This window comes from Microcaecilia unicolor, chromosome 5 (assembly GCF_901765095.1).
Source record: "Microcaecilia unicolor chromosome 5, aMicUni1.1, whole genome shotgun sequence".
Lineage (NCBI taxonomy): Eukaryota > Metazoa > Chordata > Amphibia > Gymnophiona > Siphonopidae > Microcaecilia > Microcaecilia unicolor.
In genome coordinates, this window is record NC_044035.1 from 88392996 (window position 1) to 88415924 (window position 22929).

The 22929-nt window shown below is 44.0% G+C and overlaps 1 protein-coding gene across 2 annotated transcripts in view; it reads left to right on the plus strand.

The window, feature by feature from the left end:
- The window catches only part of PRKG1 (protein kinase cGMP-dependent 1), a 1533271-nt gene that overhangs the window by 1457807 nt on the left and 52535 nt on the right, over positions 1-22929 (plus strand). For both annotated transcript variants that reach the window (XM_030203098.1, XM_030203097.1), the window contains exon 11: positions 18137-18276. In XM_030203098.1, the coding sequence (XP_030058958.1) occupies positions 18137-18276 (140 nt within the window). The remainder of the gene's footprint in view (positions 1-18136; positions 18277-22929) is intronic.

The window sequence follows — 22929 nt, forward strand, 5'->3', positions numbered from 1 at the left end:
ATGTTGGGCAGACTGGATGGACCATGCAGGTCTTTTTCTGCCGTCATCTACTATGTTACTATGTTTCTAAGTAGTATTCAGCAATTAGTATGTCCAGCTTAGTATGGGACCCTTTTACCCTGGCGGGATAAAAGGCCTTTTTTAAAATGAGACAGTAAATAACCATGCACTAATATTAATGTTAGTGCACATCTATTTACTGCCTAAGCCCTTACCACCACCTATTTAGGAGGTGGTAAGGGCTCACACACCAACCCCATGATAATTAGGTAGCACATGGGAATGTGGTTGTGCTGCTGATTACTGCCTGGAACGCCCCCGCGGAATAAAATAGAAAATTATTTTCTATCATAGGAAACTGTATGTGCCAAGTTCAGAACTACCACTGAGTTCCCTTGCTACCCCAGCGGTAGGGCCAGTTTGGCGCATGCTACCCATGCGGTAGCCGTACTGTGCCTTTTTAAATGGCTCCTAAGTGATTTAATCTATTAGTAGAAATGGCAAGTAGGGGGGTGTATTTCAGTTATTTATTTATTTATTTGTTGCATTTGTATCCCACATTTTCCCACCTACAGTGGGGGAATAAGTATTTGATCCCTTGCTGATTTTGTAAGTTTGCCCACTGACAAAGACATGAGCAGCCCATAATTGAAGGGTAGGTTATTGGTAACAGTGAGAGATAGCACATCACAAATTAAATCCGGAAAATCACATTGTGGAAAGTATATGAATTTATTTGCATTCTGCAGAGGGAAATAAGTATTTAATCCCTCTGGCAAACAAGACCTAATACTTGGTGGCAAAACCCTTGTTGGCAAGCACAGCGGTCAGACGTCTTCTGTAGTTGATGATGAGGTTTGCACACATGTCAGGAGGAATTTTGGTCCACTCCTCTTTGCAGATCATCTCTAAATCATTAAGAGTTCTGGGCTGTTGCTTGGCAACTCGCAGCTTCAGCTCCCTCCATAAGTTTTCAATGGGATTAAGGTCTGGTGACTGGCTAGGCCACTCCATGACCCTAATGTGCTTCTTCCTGAGCCACTCCTTTGTTGCCTTGGCTGTATGTTTTGGGTCATTGTCGTGCTGGAAGACCCAGCCACGACCCATTTTTAAGGCCCTGGCGGAGGGAAGGAGGTTGTCACTCAGAATTGTACGGTACATGGCCCCATCCATTCTCCCATTGATGCGGTGAAGTAGTCCTGTGCCCTTAGCAGAGAAACACCCCCAAAACATAACATTTCCACCTCCATGCTTGACAGTGGGGACGGTGTTCTTTGGGTCATAGGCAGCATTTCTCTTCCTCCAAACACGGCGAGTTGAGTTCATGCCAAAGAGCTCAATTTTTGTCTCATCTGACCACAGCACCTTCTCCCAATCACTCTCGGCATCATCCAGGTGTTCACTGGCAAACTTCAGACGGGCCGTCACATGTGCCTTCCGGAGCAGGGGGACCTTGTGGGCACTGCAGGATTGCAATCCGTTATGTCGTAATGTGTTACCAATGGTTTTCGTGGTGACAGTGGTCCCAGCTGCCTTGAGATCATTGACAAGTTCCCCCCTTGTAGTTGTAGGCTGATTTCTAACCTTCCTCATGATCAAGGATACCCCACGAGGTGAGATTTTGCGTGGAGCCCCAGATCTTTGTCGATTGACAGTCATTTTGTACTTCTTCCATTTTCTTACTATGGCACCAACAGTTGTCTCCTTCTCGCCCAGCGTCTTACTGATGGTTTTGTAGCCCATTCCAGCCTTGTGCAGGTGTATGATCTTGTCCCTGACATCCTTAGACTGCTCCTTGCTCTTGGCCATTTTGTAGAGGTTAGAGTCTGACTGATTCACTGAGTCTGTGGACAGGTGTCTTTCATACAGGTGACCATTGCCGACAGCTGTCTGTCATGCAGGTAACGAGTTGATTTGGAGCATCTACCTGGTCTGTAGGGGCCAGATCTCTTACTGGTTGGTGGGGGATCAAATACTTATTTCCCTCTGCAGAATGCAAATAAATTCATATACTTTCCACAATGTGATTTTCCGGATTTAATTTGTGATGTGCTATCTCTCACTGTTACCAATAACCTACCCTTCAATTATGGGCTGCTCATGTCTTTGTCAGTGGGCAAACTTACAAAATCAGCAAGGGATCAAATACTTATTTCCACCACTGTATTTGTAGGCTCAATGTGGCTTACATTGTTCCGTCATGGCAATCACCATTCCAGAGTGAGAGATGCAAGTGGTATTACATAGAGAACATGAGTGACAAAATAAAATTAAGCAAACAGGTATAAAGAGAACACATTCAGAATAATAGATAAAGTGTTAATGCATTAAAGATCATATGAAGGATCGTTGCAGTATGCCTTGTTGAAGAGGCAGGTTTTCAGTGATTTCCGAAAGTTGAATAGGTTGCGTTGTTTTTTCACGTCAAGTGGTAATACATTCTATAGCTGCGTGCCTATGTAGGAAAAGCTGGATGCATGTGTTAATTTGTATTTTAGTCCTTTGCAGCTGGGGAAATGAAGATTTAGGAATGTGCGTGCTGATCTTTTATTTACTTATTCCATTATGATTCAAGGTTCGGAGGGGATTTTTTAAAGACTGAAAGTGTCATTATCAACTCCTTGTGTTAGTTGTATATTTATTTATAGACTGCCTGGAGCATGGAGTGCTATTGCAGGTGATTTATGCTATTTTATGCTTCAGGCAATGGCAATTTTTATAGTTGGAGGTTTTAATCTACACTTAGAGAATTACTCAGACTTAAAGGTCCAGTCCTTTTTGGACAAATTGGACATAGAGATGCTGAATAATAGTAGCTCACATGCAAGGGGTCACAAATTGGATGCCATTTTTGTACCAAAATCTGCATTGGAGCAGTTAATTGCACCTGTCTTCCCTGGCTATATAGTGATTGCAAATGTTGAACTTATATGACCTGGTTAAGCTTTGGAATTCTCCTCTTACACAAGGATGCTTGGAACAACAAGTTGGTTGCTTTGCTATTGGCAGGATTCGCCCTTGACCTTCAGCTGTTGTTGGAGTTGTGATGTGTTCTGATAAGTCTGATAAAGATGTCAAACAAGTGTCATCTTGCCATGGCAGGTGACCTTTTATATCAGTTTGATATCAGCAATGAAATCTATTTTACTGTTCTGGGGTCTTGCCAGGTACTTGTGACCTGGATTGGCCACTGTTGGAAACAGGATACTGAGCTTGATGGACCCAGGGCTGGATTAACACAATATTGGGCCCTAGGCAAACATATCTGTGGGCTCCCTACCAGGGACCACATCCCCAATCATCATTTCACTTCTCCAGAAGTAGCAGGGAAAAGTGCAGAGTCTAGCTGTGGGTATGATAGCAGCAATAGTTTGTAAGTAAGCATGAGGACTAGACAAGCACATGGTTTGAATGGAGAGGCTTAATGATTAGAGCTGGAGAGCTTCCAAGTTACCTAGTTCCAGGATGAAAATTGAGCCAGTTCTATATCTCTGCAACCCTATCCTGATAAGTTATGGGACCAGAAGTGCTGATTTCAATTGGTGATATCAGAGACTACAAATAAAACACTGAGGGCCAGATGCACTATACTTAACGAGCCAGCAACGTGGCTTATAAACCAGTTCTAGCCAGTCTAGCGAGCAAGTAGTAAAACAAAACATGCACAAAAGGGTTCTCCGAACCATTTTTCTGTCATGGTAGCAGCTAACAAAAATGGAATGCAAATGAGCTAATTAGTATTATAATGCGCATGCAAGGCAGATGCACAGCCGTTGTCCGACCCCATGCACCGTGGAAAACCTAATGGGAGGTCTGCACCTCTTGTTGGGGCTGCTGTGAGCGGGACCCATGCAGAGGAAAGGGAAAGGGAAATGGGACTTGATATACCACCTTTCTGAGGTTTTTGCAACTACATTCTAAGCGGTTTACATATATTCAGGTAATTATTTTGTATCAGGGGCAATGGAAGGTTAAGTGACTTGCCCAGAGTCACAAAGAGCTGCAGTGGGAATCAAACTCAATTCCCCAGGATCAAAGTCCACTGCACTAACCACTAGGCTACTCCTCCACGCCCATTGCAAAAATTGGAAGAAAAAAAAACGTCCGAGTGCTCATCAGGGACGTCCTTTCAAGTGCCTAACACTTGAACGTCCTTCACTCAAAAAAAGGATGCCCCTGACGAGCACTCGGAAGTTTTTTCTTCAGATTTTGTGATGGGCGTCCTTCTCTTGTCTGCGTTTTTCTTACGACTAAGGTTCCAGAAATGACCACCACCGGAGAGAATCGGAACGTGTGAGGACCTCCAAATCAAAACTATTTGGACGTCCCTTTCGATTATGCCCCTCCTCCAGGTCTCTCTCAGCCAATCACGGCGCGTTTATCTGTCACTGGTGTCAGCTAAACGTGCTGTGATTGGCTGAGAGAGACCTGGAGGAGGGGCATAATCAAAAGGGACGTCCAAATAGTTTTGATTTGGGCATCCTCGCACGTCCCGATCCCCGATTCTCTCTCCCGCTCTCTCCCTCTGCTGCACAAAATGCCCAGCAATTTATTGATGGCTATTATACATGCAGCTTGTCTGCGTGTATGAAGCCGTCTTTGGCATGCGCAGAGCAGCCAGCATAACGCTTGGCTGCTCTGCGCAGGCTCAGCTGGCCGACTGGCTTCCCCTCCTTAGGAAGGAAATCGCGTGCAAATGAGCTAACAGCGATCAGCTCATTTGCATGTGATTTCCTTCATGCATGCCCGTTTTTTACCGATTCGCTAAGGGATCGGTAAGGGAGGGGCTCTTTCCGTGGAGTTAGTGCATCTGGCTCTGACTTGGGGAAATAAGTTCAAAAACAGGACTGACCAAAAAGTCTCCCTCCTGGAACTGGGTAACTTGGCAGCTCTTCAGCAGTGAAGCTGGGGTAATCATTTTCACTCTCTGTTGCCTCTGATACAAACCAGAACTGCCAAAAAAGTGAATTGTAAGGGCAATGTGTCCAAGATATAAATTTACAAAATTTTTTGTGTGAAAAAAGGTTCACAAATGGGAAAAACCTTCTGAAAGAATATAGGCAGAGTGGAGACAGTATTAGGACAGTGTTCAAAGGAATTTGCCCAAGTAATTTAATCATTAACAAGGTAAATTCCCTGGGCTGAACACTGAACTTCTTCATTTCAACTCAGATTTTCAAAGGGAAGCTTTATTTAAATTAGACTGTCCTCACCAGAGACACAGAAACATACACAAATGCTTGCATGCACGCCCTGGTTAGCTCTTTTCTAGTGCAATCCTGCTGCTCATGTGTTCATTCAGGCAGTGTCCCCACCCCCTACCAGGCCTGCCCACAATCATATAAAATTCTGGCATTTGCTGCCAGACCTTTTTCTCAGCTAATAGCAGACCCTTCACACTTTTCCCCATTCTTCAGTCCTACTCCTTTTCAACAATCTTCCCTTCACTCACTAATTCCACTGATTCTCTCCAATTTCCAAAGACCCCATGCAGAGCTCAGCTTCCCACAGCCCTTGCAACTTAGCTCCTTCTTCCTATGACTACAGACTTCTAATTGGCTGGATTCTACCACAGCTTCTACTTTAAAGGGGGTAATATTGCAGAGCTGTAGTGGACTAAACTTTGAAAAATATCCACACACTTAGCCATCCTTCTGGCTCTGAGACAGGTAAATCACAAATTTTTATGAAAAAAAAAACAGTTGCCAATCCTAGCTTCCTGAATCCTGATCACATTTGACAGGGCCCACATAAGTGCTTGGGCCCATGACACATGCCTAATTTGCATATGCCGTAATCTGGCTCTGGATGGACCTGTGGTCTGTCCCAATATGGCAACACTTATGTTATAAGGTTCTAAAAATTATTACTTTTTCAAACAAGGGATACATTTCCCCTTCTACCAGGTATCCTAGACATTTAATTTCTGTATGGCCCAAAGAGCATTTTTGAGGGTTAATTGTCAATATGGTTTTCCTCAAAGCTCTCAAAAACCACTCATCGGAGATGACTTTCCCAGTCTTTACATTATAGTCTAAATATGCCACAGTACAAAATTACCTTAAAGTTGTTCACCTCTAGATTTTGTTCTTCTTAGGTAAAATAAATGTGGTAATGAAATGAATTAGAAATACTGTGAAATGGAAAGCTGGGAATGTATAAATTTGTTTCTGGAAGTTTCTTAACTGTTGAATAGCATTCTTAATGACATGTTCAGAATGGAGGGACATTTTCTTTCTCGAAAAAGTCTAATATCACTGTCATGCATAAGCGAATACATATGGCACTGAAAATATGACAATGGAACTATACAATAATGTAGTAATCTGTACCAGAAATCGAAATGCCGGATGTGAATTACAACAGATGGAGATAAAATCATTGGAAACAGGGATCTGTAATATAACCAAGTAGTGATATGAATGCAATATTGGTTCGAATAGCTGTAGCAGAAATGAAGTCAAGAATGTGTGAAGTCTCTACAGCTGTAGTTGGGGTTCTAAGAACACAGCTGGATGACAATGTTCTGATGGGCTTGTCCAAAAGTGTGACTGTGAAGCAGGCATTACATTTGACACCTATGAGCTTTAGAGTCATCAAATCCAGGAGCACTGCAACCTCCACTTATGGATATCAGATTTGAAATTCCATAGCAGTTTAGTGTCCTCATTATTTTCAACTTCAGACCTAGTGAAGATCAACTGATAATAATGGATTGGAAAGAATTGTTAGATGGACTCACACAAGCAAAGCTGTGGTTGGCAGATGCCACATTTAAGGTCATGCCATCCATCTTCTTTCAGCTTTGCACCATCCATTTTGAACTCGTTCAGGGCAAAATCCTTGCAGCCTAACAAAAAACAAGCAGCAGTCTGTGTACAACTGAATCTGGGAATGAAAAGCAATTACAAAATAAATAACGAGATTCGTTTGGCAGTCCTTTGTTTACTGGCCCTAGCAATAGTGCAGAACATGATGTATAAGAAGCATTTACAACATTAACAGACAGCATACTCCATCATGAGAAGATGGTAGAACTTTTGTCGTACTTTGAATAAACATACGTTAGGAGCAGACATTGACCAGGCCTTCCCTTATATGCTATTCAAAACACAAAAAGGTAATTTTATATCATGGCACCTAAAGATAGGCACCAACTGTGTCAGCTGAATGGCTACTCAGCGGATTCTTACATCATTTCTCGGTGAGTAACGTATAGTAACATAGTAAATGACAGCAGATAGAACTGAATGGTTCATCCAGTCTGCCCAACAAGATAAACTCATTTTACATGGTATGTGATACTTTATATGTATACCTGAGTTTGATTTGTCCTTGCCTTTCTCAGGGCACAGACTGTAAAAGTCTGCCCAGCACTGTTCTTGTACTAAATGTTCTGAAGCTAAAGTCGAAGCCCCTTAAAATTTACACTCCAGCCCATCCCTATCTATTCAGTCATGATCGGTGCGTAGACTGTAGAAGTCTGCCCAGCACCGGTTTTGCTTCCCAATTATCAGCTTCGCCACCCATTCTCCGCTAAGATTCTGTAGATCCGTTCCTTCTAAACAGGATTCCTTTGTGTTTATCCCACGCATGTTTGAATTCCAATACTGTTTTCATCTCCACCACTTCCCTCGGGAGGGCATTCCACGAATCTACCACCCTTTCCGTGAAAAAAAAAACTTCTTGACATTACTCTTGAGTCTTCCCCCCTTCAACCTCAATTCATGTCCTCTAGTTCTACCACTTTCCCGTCTCCGGAAAAGGTTTGTTGCGGATTAATACCTTTCAAATATTTGAATGTCTGTATCATTTCACCCCTGTTTCACCTTTCCACCAAGGTATACATGTTCAGGTCAGCAAGTCTCTCCTCGTATGGTTTACAACACAAATCCCATACCATTCTTGTAGCTTTTCTTTGCACCGCTTCCAGTCTTTTTACATCTTTAGCAAGATACAACCTCCAAAACTGAACACAATACTCCAAGTGGGGCCTCACCAACGACTTGTAGAGGGGCGTCAACACCTCCTTTCTTCTGCTGGTTATACTCATGTCTATACAGCCTAGCATCCTTCTGGCCATGGCCGTCACCTTGTCACATTGTTTCTTCATCTTCAGATTCTCTGACACCAATACCCCAGGGTGTTTCTTTGCATTAAAGTGTTGCTGTTTCTGCACCTTGGTTATACACAAACATAGCGACATACAGCATATGCGACCCCTGAGGCAGGCAGCTTCCCACCAAAACATGGCCCCGTGTTGGGTATTTTTCCATGTGAAGTTTTTATCAATTTAGATTTTACATCTTTCATTGACTGCTGTAGGTTTCCTTTGGTCCACCCCTACAACTTTGCTTTTCCCCCTAACTATCACAACTTGCACGGGGGGAAATATCCATATCAGGTTTTACACCAGCTCAAAGGCAATCATAGTTTTTGTTTTGTTTTTTTTAATGCTTGTTTTGGCCTGGGCTTTACATGAGAGATTAAGGGAATCATTTTCCTAAATCCAATGTACAGTAGTTTATATCCACCTCCAAAATGTAACCAAGCTAAAATTCACTGTTTAATTGGTGGCAACTATATGTAAAATAAGAGCAGCTACACATAAAAGTGGCACTACGTATATGTAGAAGTTGCAAAACTGCCACTTCTACATTGTCAACACCTCCATAAAAGCTGTGAGGTTAGTGACTTTTTTTTTAATGTGTATATTTGTAAAATGGCTGATCCTGCTGCACATCCCAGTAAATACACCTGCACTTCTGCTGTAATTCAGCATGTCCTAACCTGGAATCTCAATTCAAATATTTACACTTCTGTGTAACATAGGGCTCTATTTCCGTTAAGTCTGTGATAGTCATTCTACAGTTTTCATTAGTTTTCGATGTCCCTGAACAATGTAGTCCTAAAGACATGAACAAATGAAAAATATTTTGTGGCGCTTCCAGTAGTTACATAGGGGCCCTTATACAAAGCTATGGCACAAAATGGAGTTAGCGTGCCCCTTATGTGAGCCTTTCCTGTGTGCTAAGGCCACTTTTTGCCATGGCCGGAAATAGCTAGTTTTCTATTTTCAGTGTTAATGGCCACACACTAATTTTTCCATTAGCTCCTGGCCCTTACCGCCACCCATTTTGTAGGTGTTAAGGGCTCGCACGCAGCACTCGGCAGTGTGGCTGCTCTAACTGATTAGCACAGATACGCCCACTCTCTACCTCCAAACATGCCCCCTTAGCCAAAAATTAAAATGTAATTTTTAGCATGTGGGTAGTATGCACACATCAGGATTTTTAGCACAGGACACCTCTATGCGCCCATTGTAAGCCTTTTTAAGCTGCAATGCGCATGTACGAACTAGTGCTTATCGCAGCTTGGTAAAAGGACCCCAAAGTATGCTAAAAGTTAATTCAAAATTATTCATGCCAATTGCTGCCTGATTTTTTATTGAGAGTAAAATGATGGCAAGGAACTTGCCAGTTTCAGTTGACGGAGGATAATGAACTTTCTGGGAAATGTGAAACTAAATGTTTGTTCTATTTTTAAAGCTGATGTGCAGAACAGTGACGTATAGTCTGGTGTTACAAGGGAAACCTTAAAGCAGAGTGAGGAGAACTCTATCCTTAAAATGATTTATGCAGCTCCTTGTCATGTGTCTTCTGAGGTGATTAGATACTCAGTGTACTCTCCACATCTGAAAATTACCTATTAAGACTAGTGTTGGGGGAGAGTAAAAACTCTAATAACTGAGAAGAAACTAAGAAACAAACATCAATTTTAATATTTACAACCATTATGCACCTAAAATTTACTTAGTATTATTTATGCTCTTCTTATAAAATTCGGGGGCTCTTTTACTAACATGCGTTAAAATTTGCACTTAATGCACTTTGATGCAGGAAATTAACTCACAAAAAACCACAAAGCTAACATGGTTACCTAGTGGGGGGCATGCCCAACATGAAACCTGCAGTTGCTTTGTTAAAATGCCCGTTAGAGCATAGTACCCAGGTTGAAGTTAGCACCTAGATTTGCGTGAACATTTGGGTGTGCTCCCAAGATGTGCAAATGAGCCAATTAATGTCAAAAATTGGGTGCTAAAAACCAACTATTGATGTTAATTGGCACACATTAAAATTTACGCACACATCTGGCTGTGCATTATTCTATAAGGCACGGTGCTTAACTCTAATAGCGGTAACTCAAAAGGGGATGTGGCCGTGGAAGGCGCATGGGAATGTCAAGGGCATAAGTCTGGCACCAAAATGTAGATGTGGGAGACAGCGCTAAGTGTGATTCTATAAAGGGTATGCACTCTTATAAAATAGTATGTAGCACTGATTTCTTCTTGTGCGAATAATCAACACCATTTATAGAATTTCCCCTAGTGCCTATTTATAAGTACATAAGTAATGCCACACTGGGAAAAGACCAAGGGTCCATCGAGCACATGCATCCTATCCACGACAGCGGCCAATCCAGGCCAAGGGCACCTGGCAAGCTTCCCAAATGTACAAACATTCTATATATATTATTCCTGATTAGGATGCAGCAAGACATCCCACACTAAGTGCAACTTGCTAACTGCAAAAGGTTTTCCACACCCATTCTCTGCCTATGCCCCACTCCTTGACACAAAAAGCAGTTTATGCATGGTAACTGCATAGATAACGCAAAGCCCCTTCATGTAGTTGTGTGCTAAAATTTAGTGTGCATTAAAAATGTATTAAGTGCTCTACATACTTTGGTAAAAGGGATTCTCAGTTATTTTTGGACTGGAAATAGAAGTTTGTATTATATGGAAAAATAAAGTTTAAAAAAATGTAATTCAAAATTTATATACCAATCTAGATAGCTGATAAACAATAAAAACAGTTAAAATTAACAATAAAAACAATAAAATACAAATAATCAACTGATCAGAATAGACAAATACAACAAAATTATAAAAATAATAAGAAAAGAAATAAAATTCAAGTACATAAGAATAAAACAAATTTTTCCCTCTGCAATAAAAGATGTGTATTACACAACAGATGTACACCTACTCCATGCTTTAATACAGAGCCTCCTGCTTGTTTAAATCATCTGTGGTTGCCTAAGCGCTGATATTCAGCAGCAATTAATCAAGCAGTGCCACTAAATATCAACATGAAGGGGGGATTATATATGTGGCGCCTAACAAATCTGCACAGAAATCATTTCCGCCTAAGCTTATTCTAAAAGCGGCACCTGGATTAATTGATATCCCAATGCCTACAACTACACACCTTCATTTACATCAACAAAAACATGGCGTAAATCCTGGCACATAGATTTAGGCACAGAGGGCCATTGTTCTATAACTATGCATGTAAATTTCAGAAACACCCATTTCCCTGCCCATAACCACACCCCTTTTTGTCTGCACACATTACAAGTAGGCGCAGTGCATTACAGAATACACTTAGCGAGTTGTGTTCATAAATTCTAATTGTTGCCAATTAATGCTCGTTATTGCTTAAGTGCTATCATCAATGCTAATTAGTAAGCCAATTAAGTTACGCACATTGTTATAGAATTTGCCTGGATTTCAGCACGGATCTCTAGGCGTGCTATATAGAATCCAGGGGAAAATGTCCATGTCAAATGTTGGCAGGTCAGGAGTAGTACAGGGGGCAATGTTGGGAAGGAGCTGACAGTTATGCGAGTGCCAGCACCTGCATAGCTAATTGGGGAACGTAGGACATCCCATCCCCATTTGCTCCTGCCCTAAGCTTCCTTTACAAAATGGCTGTCGTGACCTGCCCCATCACCCCACTGGACCACCAGGGACTTCAGATAGGCCTGGGGGGTGGCCTATCCTGAATGGGGAGTGATGGCTGGGAATGGAGGGGTATGAGCCTCATCGGGGGGGGGGGGGGGGAGCGAGATTTAGACCATTTGTGTTATGCAGGTCCGTGGTCAATATTCAGTCCCTGGCTGAATATCGGTTGGACCTGCATAAGCTCTGACTGCCGCTGCCATCTCTGTTAGGCCTGGATATTGAGAGCTAGTGCCCAGACATGGCCCAGCACTGAATATCCGGGTACTAATTCTGCCCATGGCTAACAGCGTTTAAAAAACACTGATTGCCACAGGCTGAATATATGCCGGCATGTTTTATATTTTTTTCTAAACTGGGAATAATTAGACTCATTTTAAATTTTTGACAGAAGATTTTATCAAAAGATATTCTCATTACTATGTGGCCTGTGATACCTTAAACTTACATACATTATGGCAAAATAATGCACAATTATGCCAGTTGTCACAATGAGCAATAATAGAAAGGGATGCAAAATAAGACCAAGAATATTATAATACCTCTGTATTGCTCCATGGTGCAACCTCACCTTGAGTACTGCATTCAATTCTGGTCACCGTATCTCAAAAAAAGATATAGCAGAATTAGAAAAGGTTCAAAGAAGAGTGACCAAAATGATAAAGGGCATAGAACGTATCCCCTATGAGTAAAGGCTAAAGAGATTATGGCTCTTCAGCTTGGAAAAGAGATGGCTGATGTGGGATGTATGATTAAGGGCTATAAAATCGTATGGGGTCCTTTTGCAAAGGCGCGCTGAAAAATGGCTTGTGGTAGTGTAGGCGCAGGTTTTGGGCACACACAGAATCATTTTTCAGCGCACCTGTAAAGAAGCCCTCTTTTGTTCCTCCGAAAATGGACGTGTGGTAAAATCAAAATGGATGTGCAGCAAAATCAAAATTGCCGCGCGTCTATTTTGGGTCTCAGACCTTACCACCAGCCATAGACCTAGCGGTAAAGAATTTGGACGGTAATGACCCACGCACATCAGATGCCACTTGGCGCTTGTCTGCTACGTGTGCCAGAAAATAAAAAATATTTTTCAGACACGCATATCGGACACACGCCAAAAATGAAATTACCGCTACAGCCACGTGGTAGTCAGGCGCATGTAGGTGCCTATCCACCTTATAATTGAAAGAGAAAAACGCCTAGATTTCGACCCAAATCGGGAGATAGACGTTTATCTCACAAAAACGAATAAATCGGTATAATGGAAAGCCGATTTTGGACGTTTTCAACTGCACTCCATCGCGGAAGCGTACAAAGTTGACAGGGCGTGTCGGAGGCGTGGCGAAGGTGGAACTGGGGCGTAATTATCGGCCGAGGAGAGATGGGCGCCTTTCACTGATAATGGAAAAAAAGTATACGTTTGTAGCTAGAATTTAGGGCACTTTTCCTGGACCCTGTTTTTTCACGAATAAGGCCCCAAAAAGTGCCCTAAATGACCAGATTACCACCAGAGGGAATCGGGGATGACCTCCCCTGACTCCCCCAGTGGTCACTAACCCCCTCCCACCACAAAACATGATGTTTCACAACTTTTTATTTTTACCCTCAAATGTCATACCCACCTCCCTGGCAGCAGTATGCAGGTCCCTGGAGCAGTCGTTAGGGGGTGCAGTGGACTTGAGGCAGGTGGACCCAGGCCCATCCCCCCCTACCTGTTACAATTGTGCTGCTTAATGCTTAGTCGTCCAACCCCTCCAAACCCACTGTACCCACATGTAGGTGCCCCACTTCACCCCTTAGGGCTATAGTAATGGTGTAGACTTGTGGGCAGTGGGTTTTGAGGGGGAGTTGGGGGGCTCAACACACAAGGGAAGGGTGCTATACACCTGGGAGCTCTTTTACCTTTTTTTTTGTTTTTGTAAAAGTGCCCCCTAGGGTGCCCGGTTGGTGTCCTGGCATGTGAGGGGGACCAGTGCACTACGAATCCTGGCCCCTCCCAAGAACAAATGCCTTGGATTTATTCGTTTTTGAGCTGGGCGCTTTCATTTTCCATTATCACTGAAAAACAAAAACGCCCAGCTCACAAATTGTCGAATAAAACATGGACGTCTATTTTTTTCGAAAATATGGTTCGGTCCGCCCCTTCACGGACCCGTTCTCGGAGATAAACGCCCATGGAGATAGACATTTTCGTTCAATTATGCCCCTCTTAGTGACCACTGAGGGAGTCAGGGGAGGTCATCCCCGATTCCCTCTGGTGGTAATCTGGTCATTTAGGGCACTTTTGGGGGCCTTATTCGTGAAAAAACAGGGTCCAGGAAAAGTGCCCTAAATTCTAGCTACAAATGCATACTTTTTTTCCATTATCGGCGAAAGGCGCCCATCTCTCCTCGGCTGATAACCACGCCCCAGTTCTACCTTCGCCACGCCTCCGACATGCCCCGTCAACTTTGTACGCTTCCGCGATGGAGTGCAGTTGAAAACGTTCAAAATCGGCTTTCCATTATACCGATTTATTCGTTTTTGTGAGATAAACGTCTATCTCCCGATTTGGGTCGAAATCTAGGCGTTTTTCTCTTTCAATTATAAGGTGGTATGTGGCTTAGTAAAAGGATCCCTAAGTGGTTTAGAATGGGTAAAAGCAAATCGATTTTTCACTCTTTTAAAAAGTACAAAGACCAGGGGACACTCAATGAAATTACATGGAAATACTTTAAAAACAAATAGGACCCTCTCTGGGCTGTATAAATCATTTTGAATATCAGGTGTTATATTCCTGTATTATAATTCAGCATCTGTGAATTGATTCTAATCTCATGGAACTCCAGGTCCAAGGTTCACACAGGTTGGAAGGAAAAGAAAAAAGAAAAATGTAAATTGTTTTCTCCGAGGACAAGCAGGCTGCTTGTTCTCACTGATGGGTTGACGTCCTCGGCAGCCCCCTCCATCGGAAAGTTTACTAGCAAAGGCCTTTGCTAGTCCTCGCGCGCCCATGCGCACCGCGCATGCACGGCCGTCTTCCCGCCCGAAACCGGCTCGAGCCGGCCAGTCTTCTTTCGTCCGCACTCGGTACGGTCGTGTTACGCCGTTCGTGCCCCAGAGAGTCGACCTCGCGCGTCCTTTTCGACGTGTTTTTGTCCTTTTTTCCTTGAAAAAGTTCGGGAAGCGCTCCGGTAGTGTTCCGGAAGACCCTTTCGGGTTTTCTGCCCTTCCCGTATTTCTCAGTTTTTGCCCCGTAAGTTTTCTTTCGTTGTCGGGGTAGGCCTCTTTTGGCCTCGGTCGAGATTTTTCTCCCTCTAAATTTTGGTGCTTCAATTTTCGCCATTTCGGCTTTTGATTTCGCCGGCGTGATTTTTCCGCCCATGACATCGAAGCCTTCCAGCGGCTTCAAGAAGTGCACCCAGTGCGCCCGGGTAATCTCGCTCACTGATAGGCACTCTGCGTGTCTTCAGTGTCTAGGGGCCCAGCACCGCCCTCAGAACTGCAGTCTGTGTTCCCTGTTACAAAGGCGGACTCAGGTAGCGAGATTAGCCCAGTGGAACGTTTTGTTCTCGGGCTCTTCGTCGGCATCGGCACCGGAGGCATCGAGTGCATCGACGTCGTCAGCGTCCGGACCATCTTCCTTGGCTGCCGCTCCATCGACTGCATCGAGGCATCGGACCTCTGCATCGGCGCTGAGGCATCGGGCGACTGTATCGACGTCGGTGGTACCGAAACTTCGTCTGCTGATGTCGTCGGACGGAGGTGCATCGTCAGGAGTGCAGGTGAGGGCTGTCCATTCCCCTGCTGGTGGCGGTGAGCCTTCGGGTGGGTCTCCTCCTACCCTGAGGGCTCCTGCGGTACAGCCCCCCCGGGATCGACCCTCTTCGGTCTCAGCCCCGAGGAAGCGACGGATGGATTCTACGTCCTCCTCGTCGGTGCCGGGGAGCTCCGGTGACATGCTTCGGAAGAAGTCGAAGAAGCATCGACACCGGTCTCCTCCCCATATCGGCACCGAGAGCTCTGGGTCGCCGAGGGATTCGGCACCCAGCAGGCATCGGCACCGAGAGGACCGCTCACCCTCTGTTCAGGAGGTGTCGATGCGCTCCACTCTGGACAGCCCGGAACAGCCTCCTCGCCCTGAACAGGTTCTGGCGTCGACGCCTGCATCGGCCTCTCAGCCTTTCTCTGCAGCCGCTCTAAACGAGAGCCTCCGGGCCGTTCTCCCAGAGATTCTGGGAGAGCTGTTGCGCCCTACCCCTCCGGTACCGGCGGTGCTTGCGCCTCCGGTACCGTCGAGCGTGGCGCCAGCTGGCCCATCGCCCAGGTTGAGGTCCCCGACGTCGGTACCGCGTGCGGTGCCGACCGCGGCCACCTCCCAGGAAGGCTCCCCGACTACGTCGGCGGAGGGAGCTTCGCCGATGCGGGCGAGGGAGTCTACCTCTCGACGCCCCCACCGTGGACGGGGTTCCACCGAGTCGAGCAGGGCGAGGTTGCAGACACAGGTTCGTGAACTTGTGTCTGACACCGAGGGTGAGGCCTCGTGGGAGGAAGAGGAGGACCCCAGATATTTCTCTGACGAGGAGTCTGAGGGTCTTCCTTCTGATCCCACTCCCTCTCCTGAGAGACAGCTTTCTCCTCCCGAGAGTCTGTCTTTTGCTTCCTTTGTCCGGGAGATGTCTACGGCCATCCCCTTCCCGGTGGTTGTGGAGGACGAGCCCAGGGCTGAAATGTTTGAGCTCCTGGACTATCCTTCTCCACCTAAGGAAGCGTCCACTGTTCCCTTGCACCATGTCCTGAAAAAACATTGCTTGCGAACTGGACCAAGCCACTAAGTAATCCCCACATTCCCAAGAAGATTGAGTCCCAGTACAGGACAGCCTTTAGTTGTTCGCTTCATGAGAGGTTTGCTTTTGTCAAAGCCCCCTGTCAAGCCTCCTACAGTGTCATGGGATCTCAATGTCGTTCTCACCCAGCTGATGAAACCTCCTTTTGAGCCACTGAATTCCTGCCATCTGAAGTACTTGACCTGGAAGGTCATTTTCTTGGTGGCAGTTACTTCAGCTCGTAGAGTCAGTGAGCTTCAGGCCCTGGTAGCCCAGGCCCCGTACACCAAATTTCATCATAACAGAGTAGTCCTCCGCACTCACCCTAAGTTCCTGCCAAAGGTTGTGTCGGAGTTCCATCTGAACCAGTCAATTGTCTTGCCAACATTTTTTCCCCGTCCTCATTCCTGCCCTGCTGAACGTCAGCTGCACACATTGGACTGCAAGAGAGCATTGGCCTTCTACCTGGAGCGGACACAGCCCACCAGACAGTCCGCCCAATTGTTTGTTTCTTTTGACCCCAATAGGAGGGGAGTGGCTGTAGGGAAACGCACCATATCCAATTGGCTAGCAGATTGCATTTCCTTCACTTACGCCCAGGCGGGGCTGGCTCTTGAGGGTCATGTCACGGCTCATAATGTTAGAGCCATGGCTGCGTCGGTAGCCCACTTGAAGTCAGCCTCCATTGAAGAAATTTGCAAAGCTGCGACGTGGTCATCTGTCCACACATTCACATCTCATTACTGCCTGCAGCAGGACACCCGACGCGACAGTCGGTTCGGGCAGTCAGTTCTTCAGAACCTGTTTGGGCTTTAGGATCCAACTCCACCCCCCGAGGGCCCTGTTTGTTCTGTTCCAGGCTGCACTCTCAGTTAGTTGGTAAATTTTTTAGGTCAATCTCATTAATGTCCTCGCCGTTGCGAGGCCCAATTGACCATGGTTGTTGTTTTGAGTGAGCCTGGGGGCTAGGGATACCCCATCAGTGAGAACAAGCAGCCTGCTTGTCCTCGGAGAAAGCGAATGCTACATACCTGTAGAAGGTATTCTCCGAGGACAGCAGGCTGATTGTTCTCACAAACCCGCCCGCCTCCCCTTTGGAGTTGAGTCTTCCCTTGAAGTGTATTGTCTTGCTACATACTGGACTGGCCGGCTCGAGCCGGTTTCGGGCGGGAAGACGGCCGCGCATGCGCGGTGCGCATGGGCGCGCGAGGACTAGCTAAGGCCTTTGCTAGTAAACTTTCCGATGGAGGGGGCTGCCGAGGACGTCAACCCATCAGTGAGAACAATCAGCCTGCTGTCCTCGGAGAATACCTTCTACAGGTATGTAGCATTCGCTTCATTGTATTATCCAAACAGTTATATCGTATAAAAACATATCAACGTCTCTAACAATATATATTATTTCATTTGATTTTTTTATATATTCCCGAGCATATAAAACAAAGCTCAGTACAGTATATGACTTTAGATTATATATGTCATTTTATATGAACATTTATTTTGATTGATAAGGCATCGTTTATCATTTTTATTCAAGGTGCAGTTGAAAAGTGAGGAATCCAAAACATTTGCAATGAAGATTCTCAAGAAACGTCATATAGTCGACACAAGGCAGCAGGAGCATATACGTTCAGAAAAACAGATAATGCAAGGGGCTCATTCTGACTTTATTGTGAGGTACTGTCCTTAATAAATATGAAAAGTTCTGTTTGTGATGTTTCTATTCCTTATAAGAAGAGAATAGTTTATGAGCACGGATCCTTATGATGTACATTAAAGCTCTTTAACATCTGCCATTACCAAGTATTAACAAGCTCTCGTAAATAGCATATTGAAATATCTTAATTTACTACATCATCCTGAGAGGTGGTTAAACATTTTTCCATTTACAGGTCTGTGTTCACTTTTGCAACACACCAGTTTTCTCTATATTATTAGGTGAAGAACTGCTTTATATGGCTTTACATCTCATTACCTTGTCAGCATAGGTTTTTGCTTTAAAACTCTTGTGAACTAATTAACATGCATAGACTACATTGTGAGTGCTAATAGCACTTTTAATGCATGTTAATACTTGCAGATTGAGTGCATTAGTACATTAACCTCTTTCTGAAAACAAACACATATGCACAACATTTAGTACTGATTTGTCCATTTATAAACTTCAGTAATACTACTATCATTTGTGGGCATGATGTCAGAAGGACTGATGCTAGGGATGTGAAATTAATTTAACCTGTGCTAACGTTTGAATTAATGTTTGCCAATTCCCAGCTATCACATGTGTAGATTGGCAGACATGTGTCAGCCATTTTGCAAAAGGGGTTCTTTACATGTGGTGAGGCCCACCTCATACAAATTGCCTGGAGGCATGGTAGGAGTGGTGAGAAGGAATGGTTTGGATGGGCCTTAATATATCTCCATTTCAGAAGCGGAACCCACTTTGAGCCAAAATAAACCTAGGCATCAGCATTTCCAATAAGATCCCGCTGTAAGTATCTAGTGTCATTACAAAGGTTCAGCTCTCCATATGACACTCCCCCCCCATCCTAATCTCATCATGGAATCAGAACCTCACATCCCTGCACCCCCAAGCATCTAATCCTTCCATCACGACACACTTCCAAAGCATCCTATCCCCTCTATATGCACCCCCCTCCAGGGTCCACCCTTCCTTACACTCCCCCATCTTTTTCTGGGAGTCCTTGGTAGTACAGTAGTAGCAGAAGAAATCTCCAGTCACTCCTACTCTTAAGCCATGGGTTTAAAATGTCTGCCATGACCCCTAGTAGTAGTACCACAAGATTATTGCTAGGGTTGTGGCAGCCATTTTGTACCTGCATTCTAAGAACAGGAGAGACAGGACATTTCTCCTACTACCATTAAACCACCAGAGGCTCCCAGAAACAGCTGGGAGTGGGATTGATGGTTGGGAGGGGTTCCTTGTTGCTCATTTTGTTTCTAGGGCTACCCTTGGAGGAATACGATGCTCTAAGGGAGGGAGATAGGGGAATCAGATGCTTTGGTGGGTGTGAGGTGAGGGAGTTTGGATGATTAGTGAGTTTGGTTGTGAGGTTTTGATATCATAAGGGAGAGATCTGAGGGGGGGAGGGGGTTCTGATGCAATGGGCAGATAGGAGAAAACTGGAGCTGCAGAAGCATTGATTTTAAAATGTTATTCCCATTCACATATGGGGAGACATTTGTTTTCCTCACATGCAGCCTTTTAAAATCATTGCTCCCATTGAATGTAGGGAGCCATACATGCATACTGCCCTGAAAAGCCAGAACACAGCAACTCAAAATGTCAAAACTAAGCTAATGCAACAGAAGTCCTACTATTACTGTATATTTCTTAATATGAAGTCATTTAATATTTGGATGCATTTTCAGGTCTGTAGCAAAAGTTCAAAACACAGTATCTCTTAATAAATGGGATATATGTTAAGCCAGAGCACAGTACTGTATTAGTTTTTGTCAAGAATTATATCATAGGGATTTATTCAAATAAATTTGTTTTTGGACCTTACAGTCTCAACAATTACTGTGTTTTGGCTTTTCAGGACAGCATAGTCCTCCATCTATTTTGTAAGAGGCTCAATGATGTCTGAGCCTCTTGTAAAATACAGTGGGAATTCTCCACATGCTGATCTGGACGTCTGAAATCCCAATTCCATATCCTTTCTTAAATAGGGCTGTAAGTAAATTAGCATGGGTCAAAAATTCTAATGTGTATTTAAAAAATCTTTATAAAAACAAATGTGTTAAGTCAAATGAAAAAAAGAGTTCCATTAAAAACAAACCTCCCTGTTTACTAGTCCGTGCTAGTAAACAGGGGGGAATGGGCCGTGTTGGCATTGCCACGTGGGGGCTTAGTAAACAGTGTGGGGGGGGGGAAAGTTTATAGATCCTGGGTGGGGGGGGGGGTATAAAAATCAGTTTCTAAATGAGTTACGAAGTATTTAAGAACACTTGCAAACATGGGAACAAAATACAATAGATCCATCCAACTTTTAAATTTCAAATTATGCTTGAACCAATTAGAATCATCAACCTCAGGGGTCCTTTTACTAAGCTGCGGTAAAAAGTGGCTTGCGGTAGTGTAGGTGCGGGTTTTGGGTGAGCGCAGAAATATTTTTCAGCGCACGTACCAAAAATGCCTTTTTAAATTATTTTCCGAAAATTGACGTGCGGCAAAATCAAAATTGCCGCGCGTCCATTTTGGGTGTCTGACCTTATCGCCCCATAGACCTAGTAACGACCTACATGCGCGGTAAAGACCTACATGTTTCAGATGCCACTTGGCACACCTCCTGCAACGCACATCTGAAAATAAAAAATATTTTTCAGATGCGCATAGCAGATGCACACCAAAAATGAAATTACCGCAATTGGGTGGTAAGTTCATTTTGGTGCGCGTTGGGCACGCGTAGACGCTTACGTGGCTTAGTAAAAGGGGACCCTGAATTTCCATAAAAAATAAAATTGTTGTGACTGAGATGTTTACCTCTACAAACTTTATGCTTATCTTAAAAAAGGCATTTAAGATCTTCAGTCCTGCATTCCTGTATACTTTAAAGCAGTATGTATGTATGAATTTTCTGTGGTACAGTTTTAATTATGTTACTGGCAGGAAACCCAGATGAGTTTAAGGCCACAGATATGAGCTATTTGAACAGATTGTTTCAACTGCTCTAATCTGTTGATTGTATACACAGTATAGCTACTGAAATAGAAGGGGGTTGAAAATTCAGAGTATTTAGATAATAATTAGCACTAATTGGTTTTAGAAATGTTTTCTACCACAACATCAGTTCAGCTGCCAGATCAAATAAAAGATAAAGCAGATGTTAAAATAATCTGAATGTCTTAAGTACCTGTACTACAATTCATTGACCGCTGTTAAAATCTGGCAAATTAAGGCCCCTTTTTACTAAGGCGCACTCACTAAAATTGTGGGCGCTAAATGTTAGAGATGCCAATGCATTCTTATGGGTGTCTTTAACATTTAGCGCGCCCACAATTTTAACGTGCCTAAAAACGTGAGCGTGCCTTAGTAAAAGGGGGCCTAAGGGACAAATAAATTGTGGTCCTCAGTGTTACAACATGATAAATGTTTTATGGATAATTTATCATGTATGGCAAATAGCAGTTAAAACTATCACAGCAAAAATTATGTATGGTTTCATGGTTAGAACTAAATCATATAAACTGCATCAAGCACTTAGGGGTGCTAAGCTAGTATTTTATAATGGCAGAGTCTCATGCCAGATCTGTTATAGAAGACTAGTGTAAGTCTGCAGTCATGTGCAAAACATTAGGCATGACCACATATGTCACATCTGTGGCTGGCTTAAAAGGTGGTGCCTAAATGTGATAGTTGGGCACATAAATGCAACTATTCTATAAAATGCATCCAAGAATAGTAAGAAAGCTCCTGACATGCCCATAAACCTCCCACATTAACTATTCTACAGAGTGCACACAAGAATAATCAGAATACCTCTGACATGCCCATGTTCTTCCCACATTAACTGAGCTACAAAGTGCACATAAAAAAGTCAGAATGTCACTGACATGCCACTGCCCCTCCCATGTTAACTATGAAACAAAGTGCACACAAGAATAGTCAGAATGCCCCTGATATGCCCATGCCCCTTCCCAGGATAACAGTGTGCCTATATCTGAGTGCCATTTATAGAATTTGGGGGTTATTGTGCAGTTTACCATGTGGTATCCGCTTGCACAGAATCACGTTAAGAGGCTTTGTAGTAATTTAGCAGTTAACTGTATAATAAGAGCTTTTTTGTGTCAGGGGGTGTGGCATAGGCAAAAAGTGGATCTGGAAGGCATTTGGCAGTTAATGCACTGCATTTATCATGCACTAACTAATGCAGAGTTGATGCATGACTAATTATTTCCTCCTAAATAAGGCAATTAAGGACTTTCACATTAACCTGGAGCAGGTACTGTGTGTTAATATGAATGTTAACGCACAACCTCTAAGGGAAAATACTGGGAATGCCACCAATAGCTTCATACTCTGCAGCTACCATGTGGTTAATTTACGCATTAAGGGTTCCTTTTACTAAGCGGTGATATGCCCAATGTGGGCTTACCGCTCGCTATACAGGAAGTACTGCTGGGCTACCACAGCAGCCCGGTGGTACTTCCCATTCCTAGTGCACCGTCATTTCTAGTGCTACAAAAAATTATTTGTTGTAGCACCAGAGTGTACCCGGTGATAATCAGGCAGGTCTGCACGTTGCCCGGTTACCGCCAAGTTAACACAGGAGCCCTTACCAGCACATCAGTGGGTGGCAGTAAGGG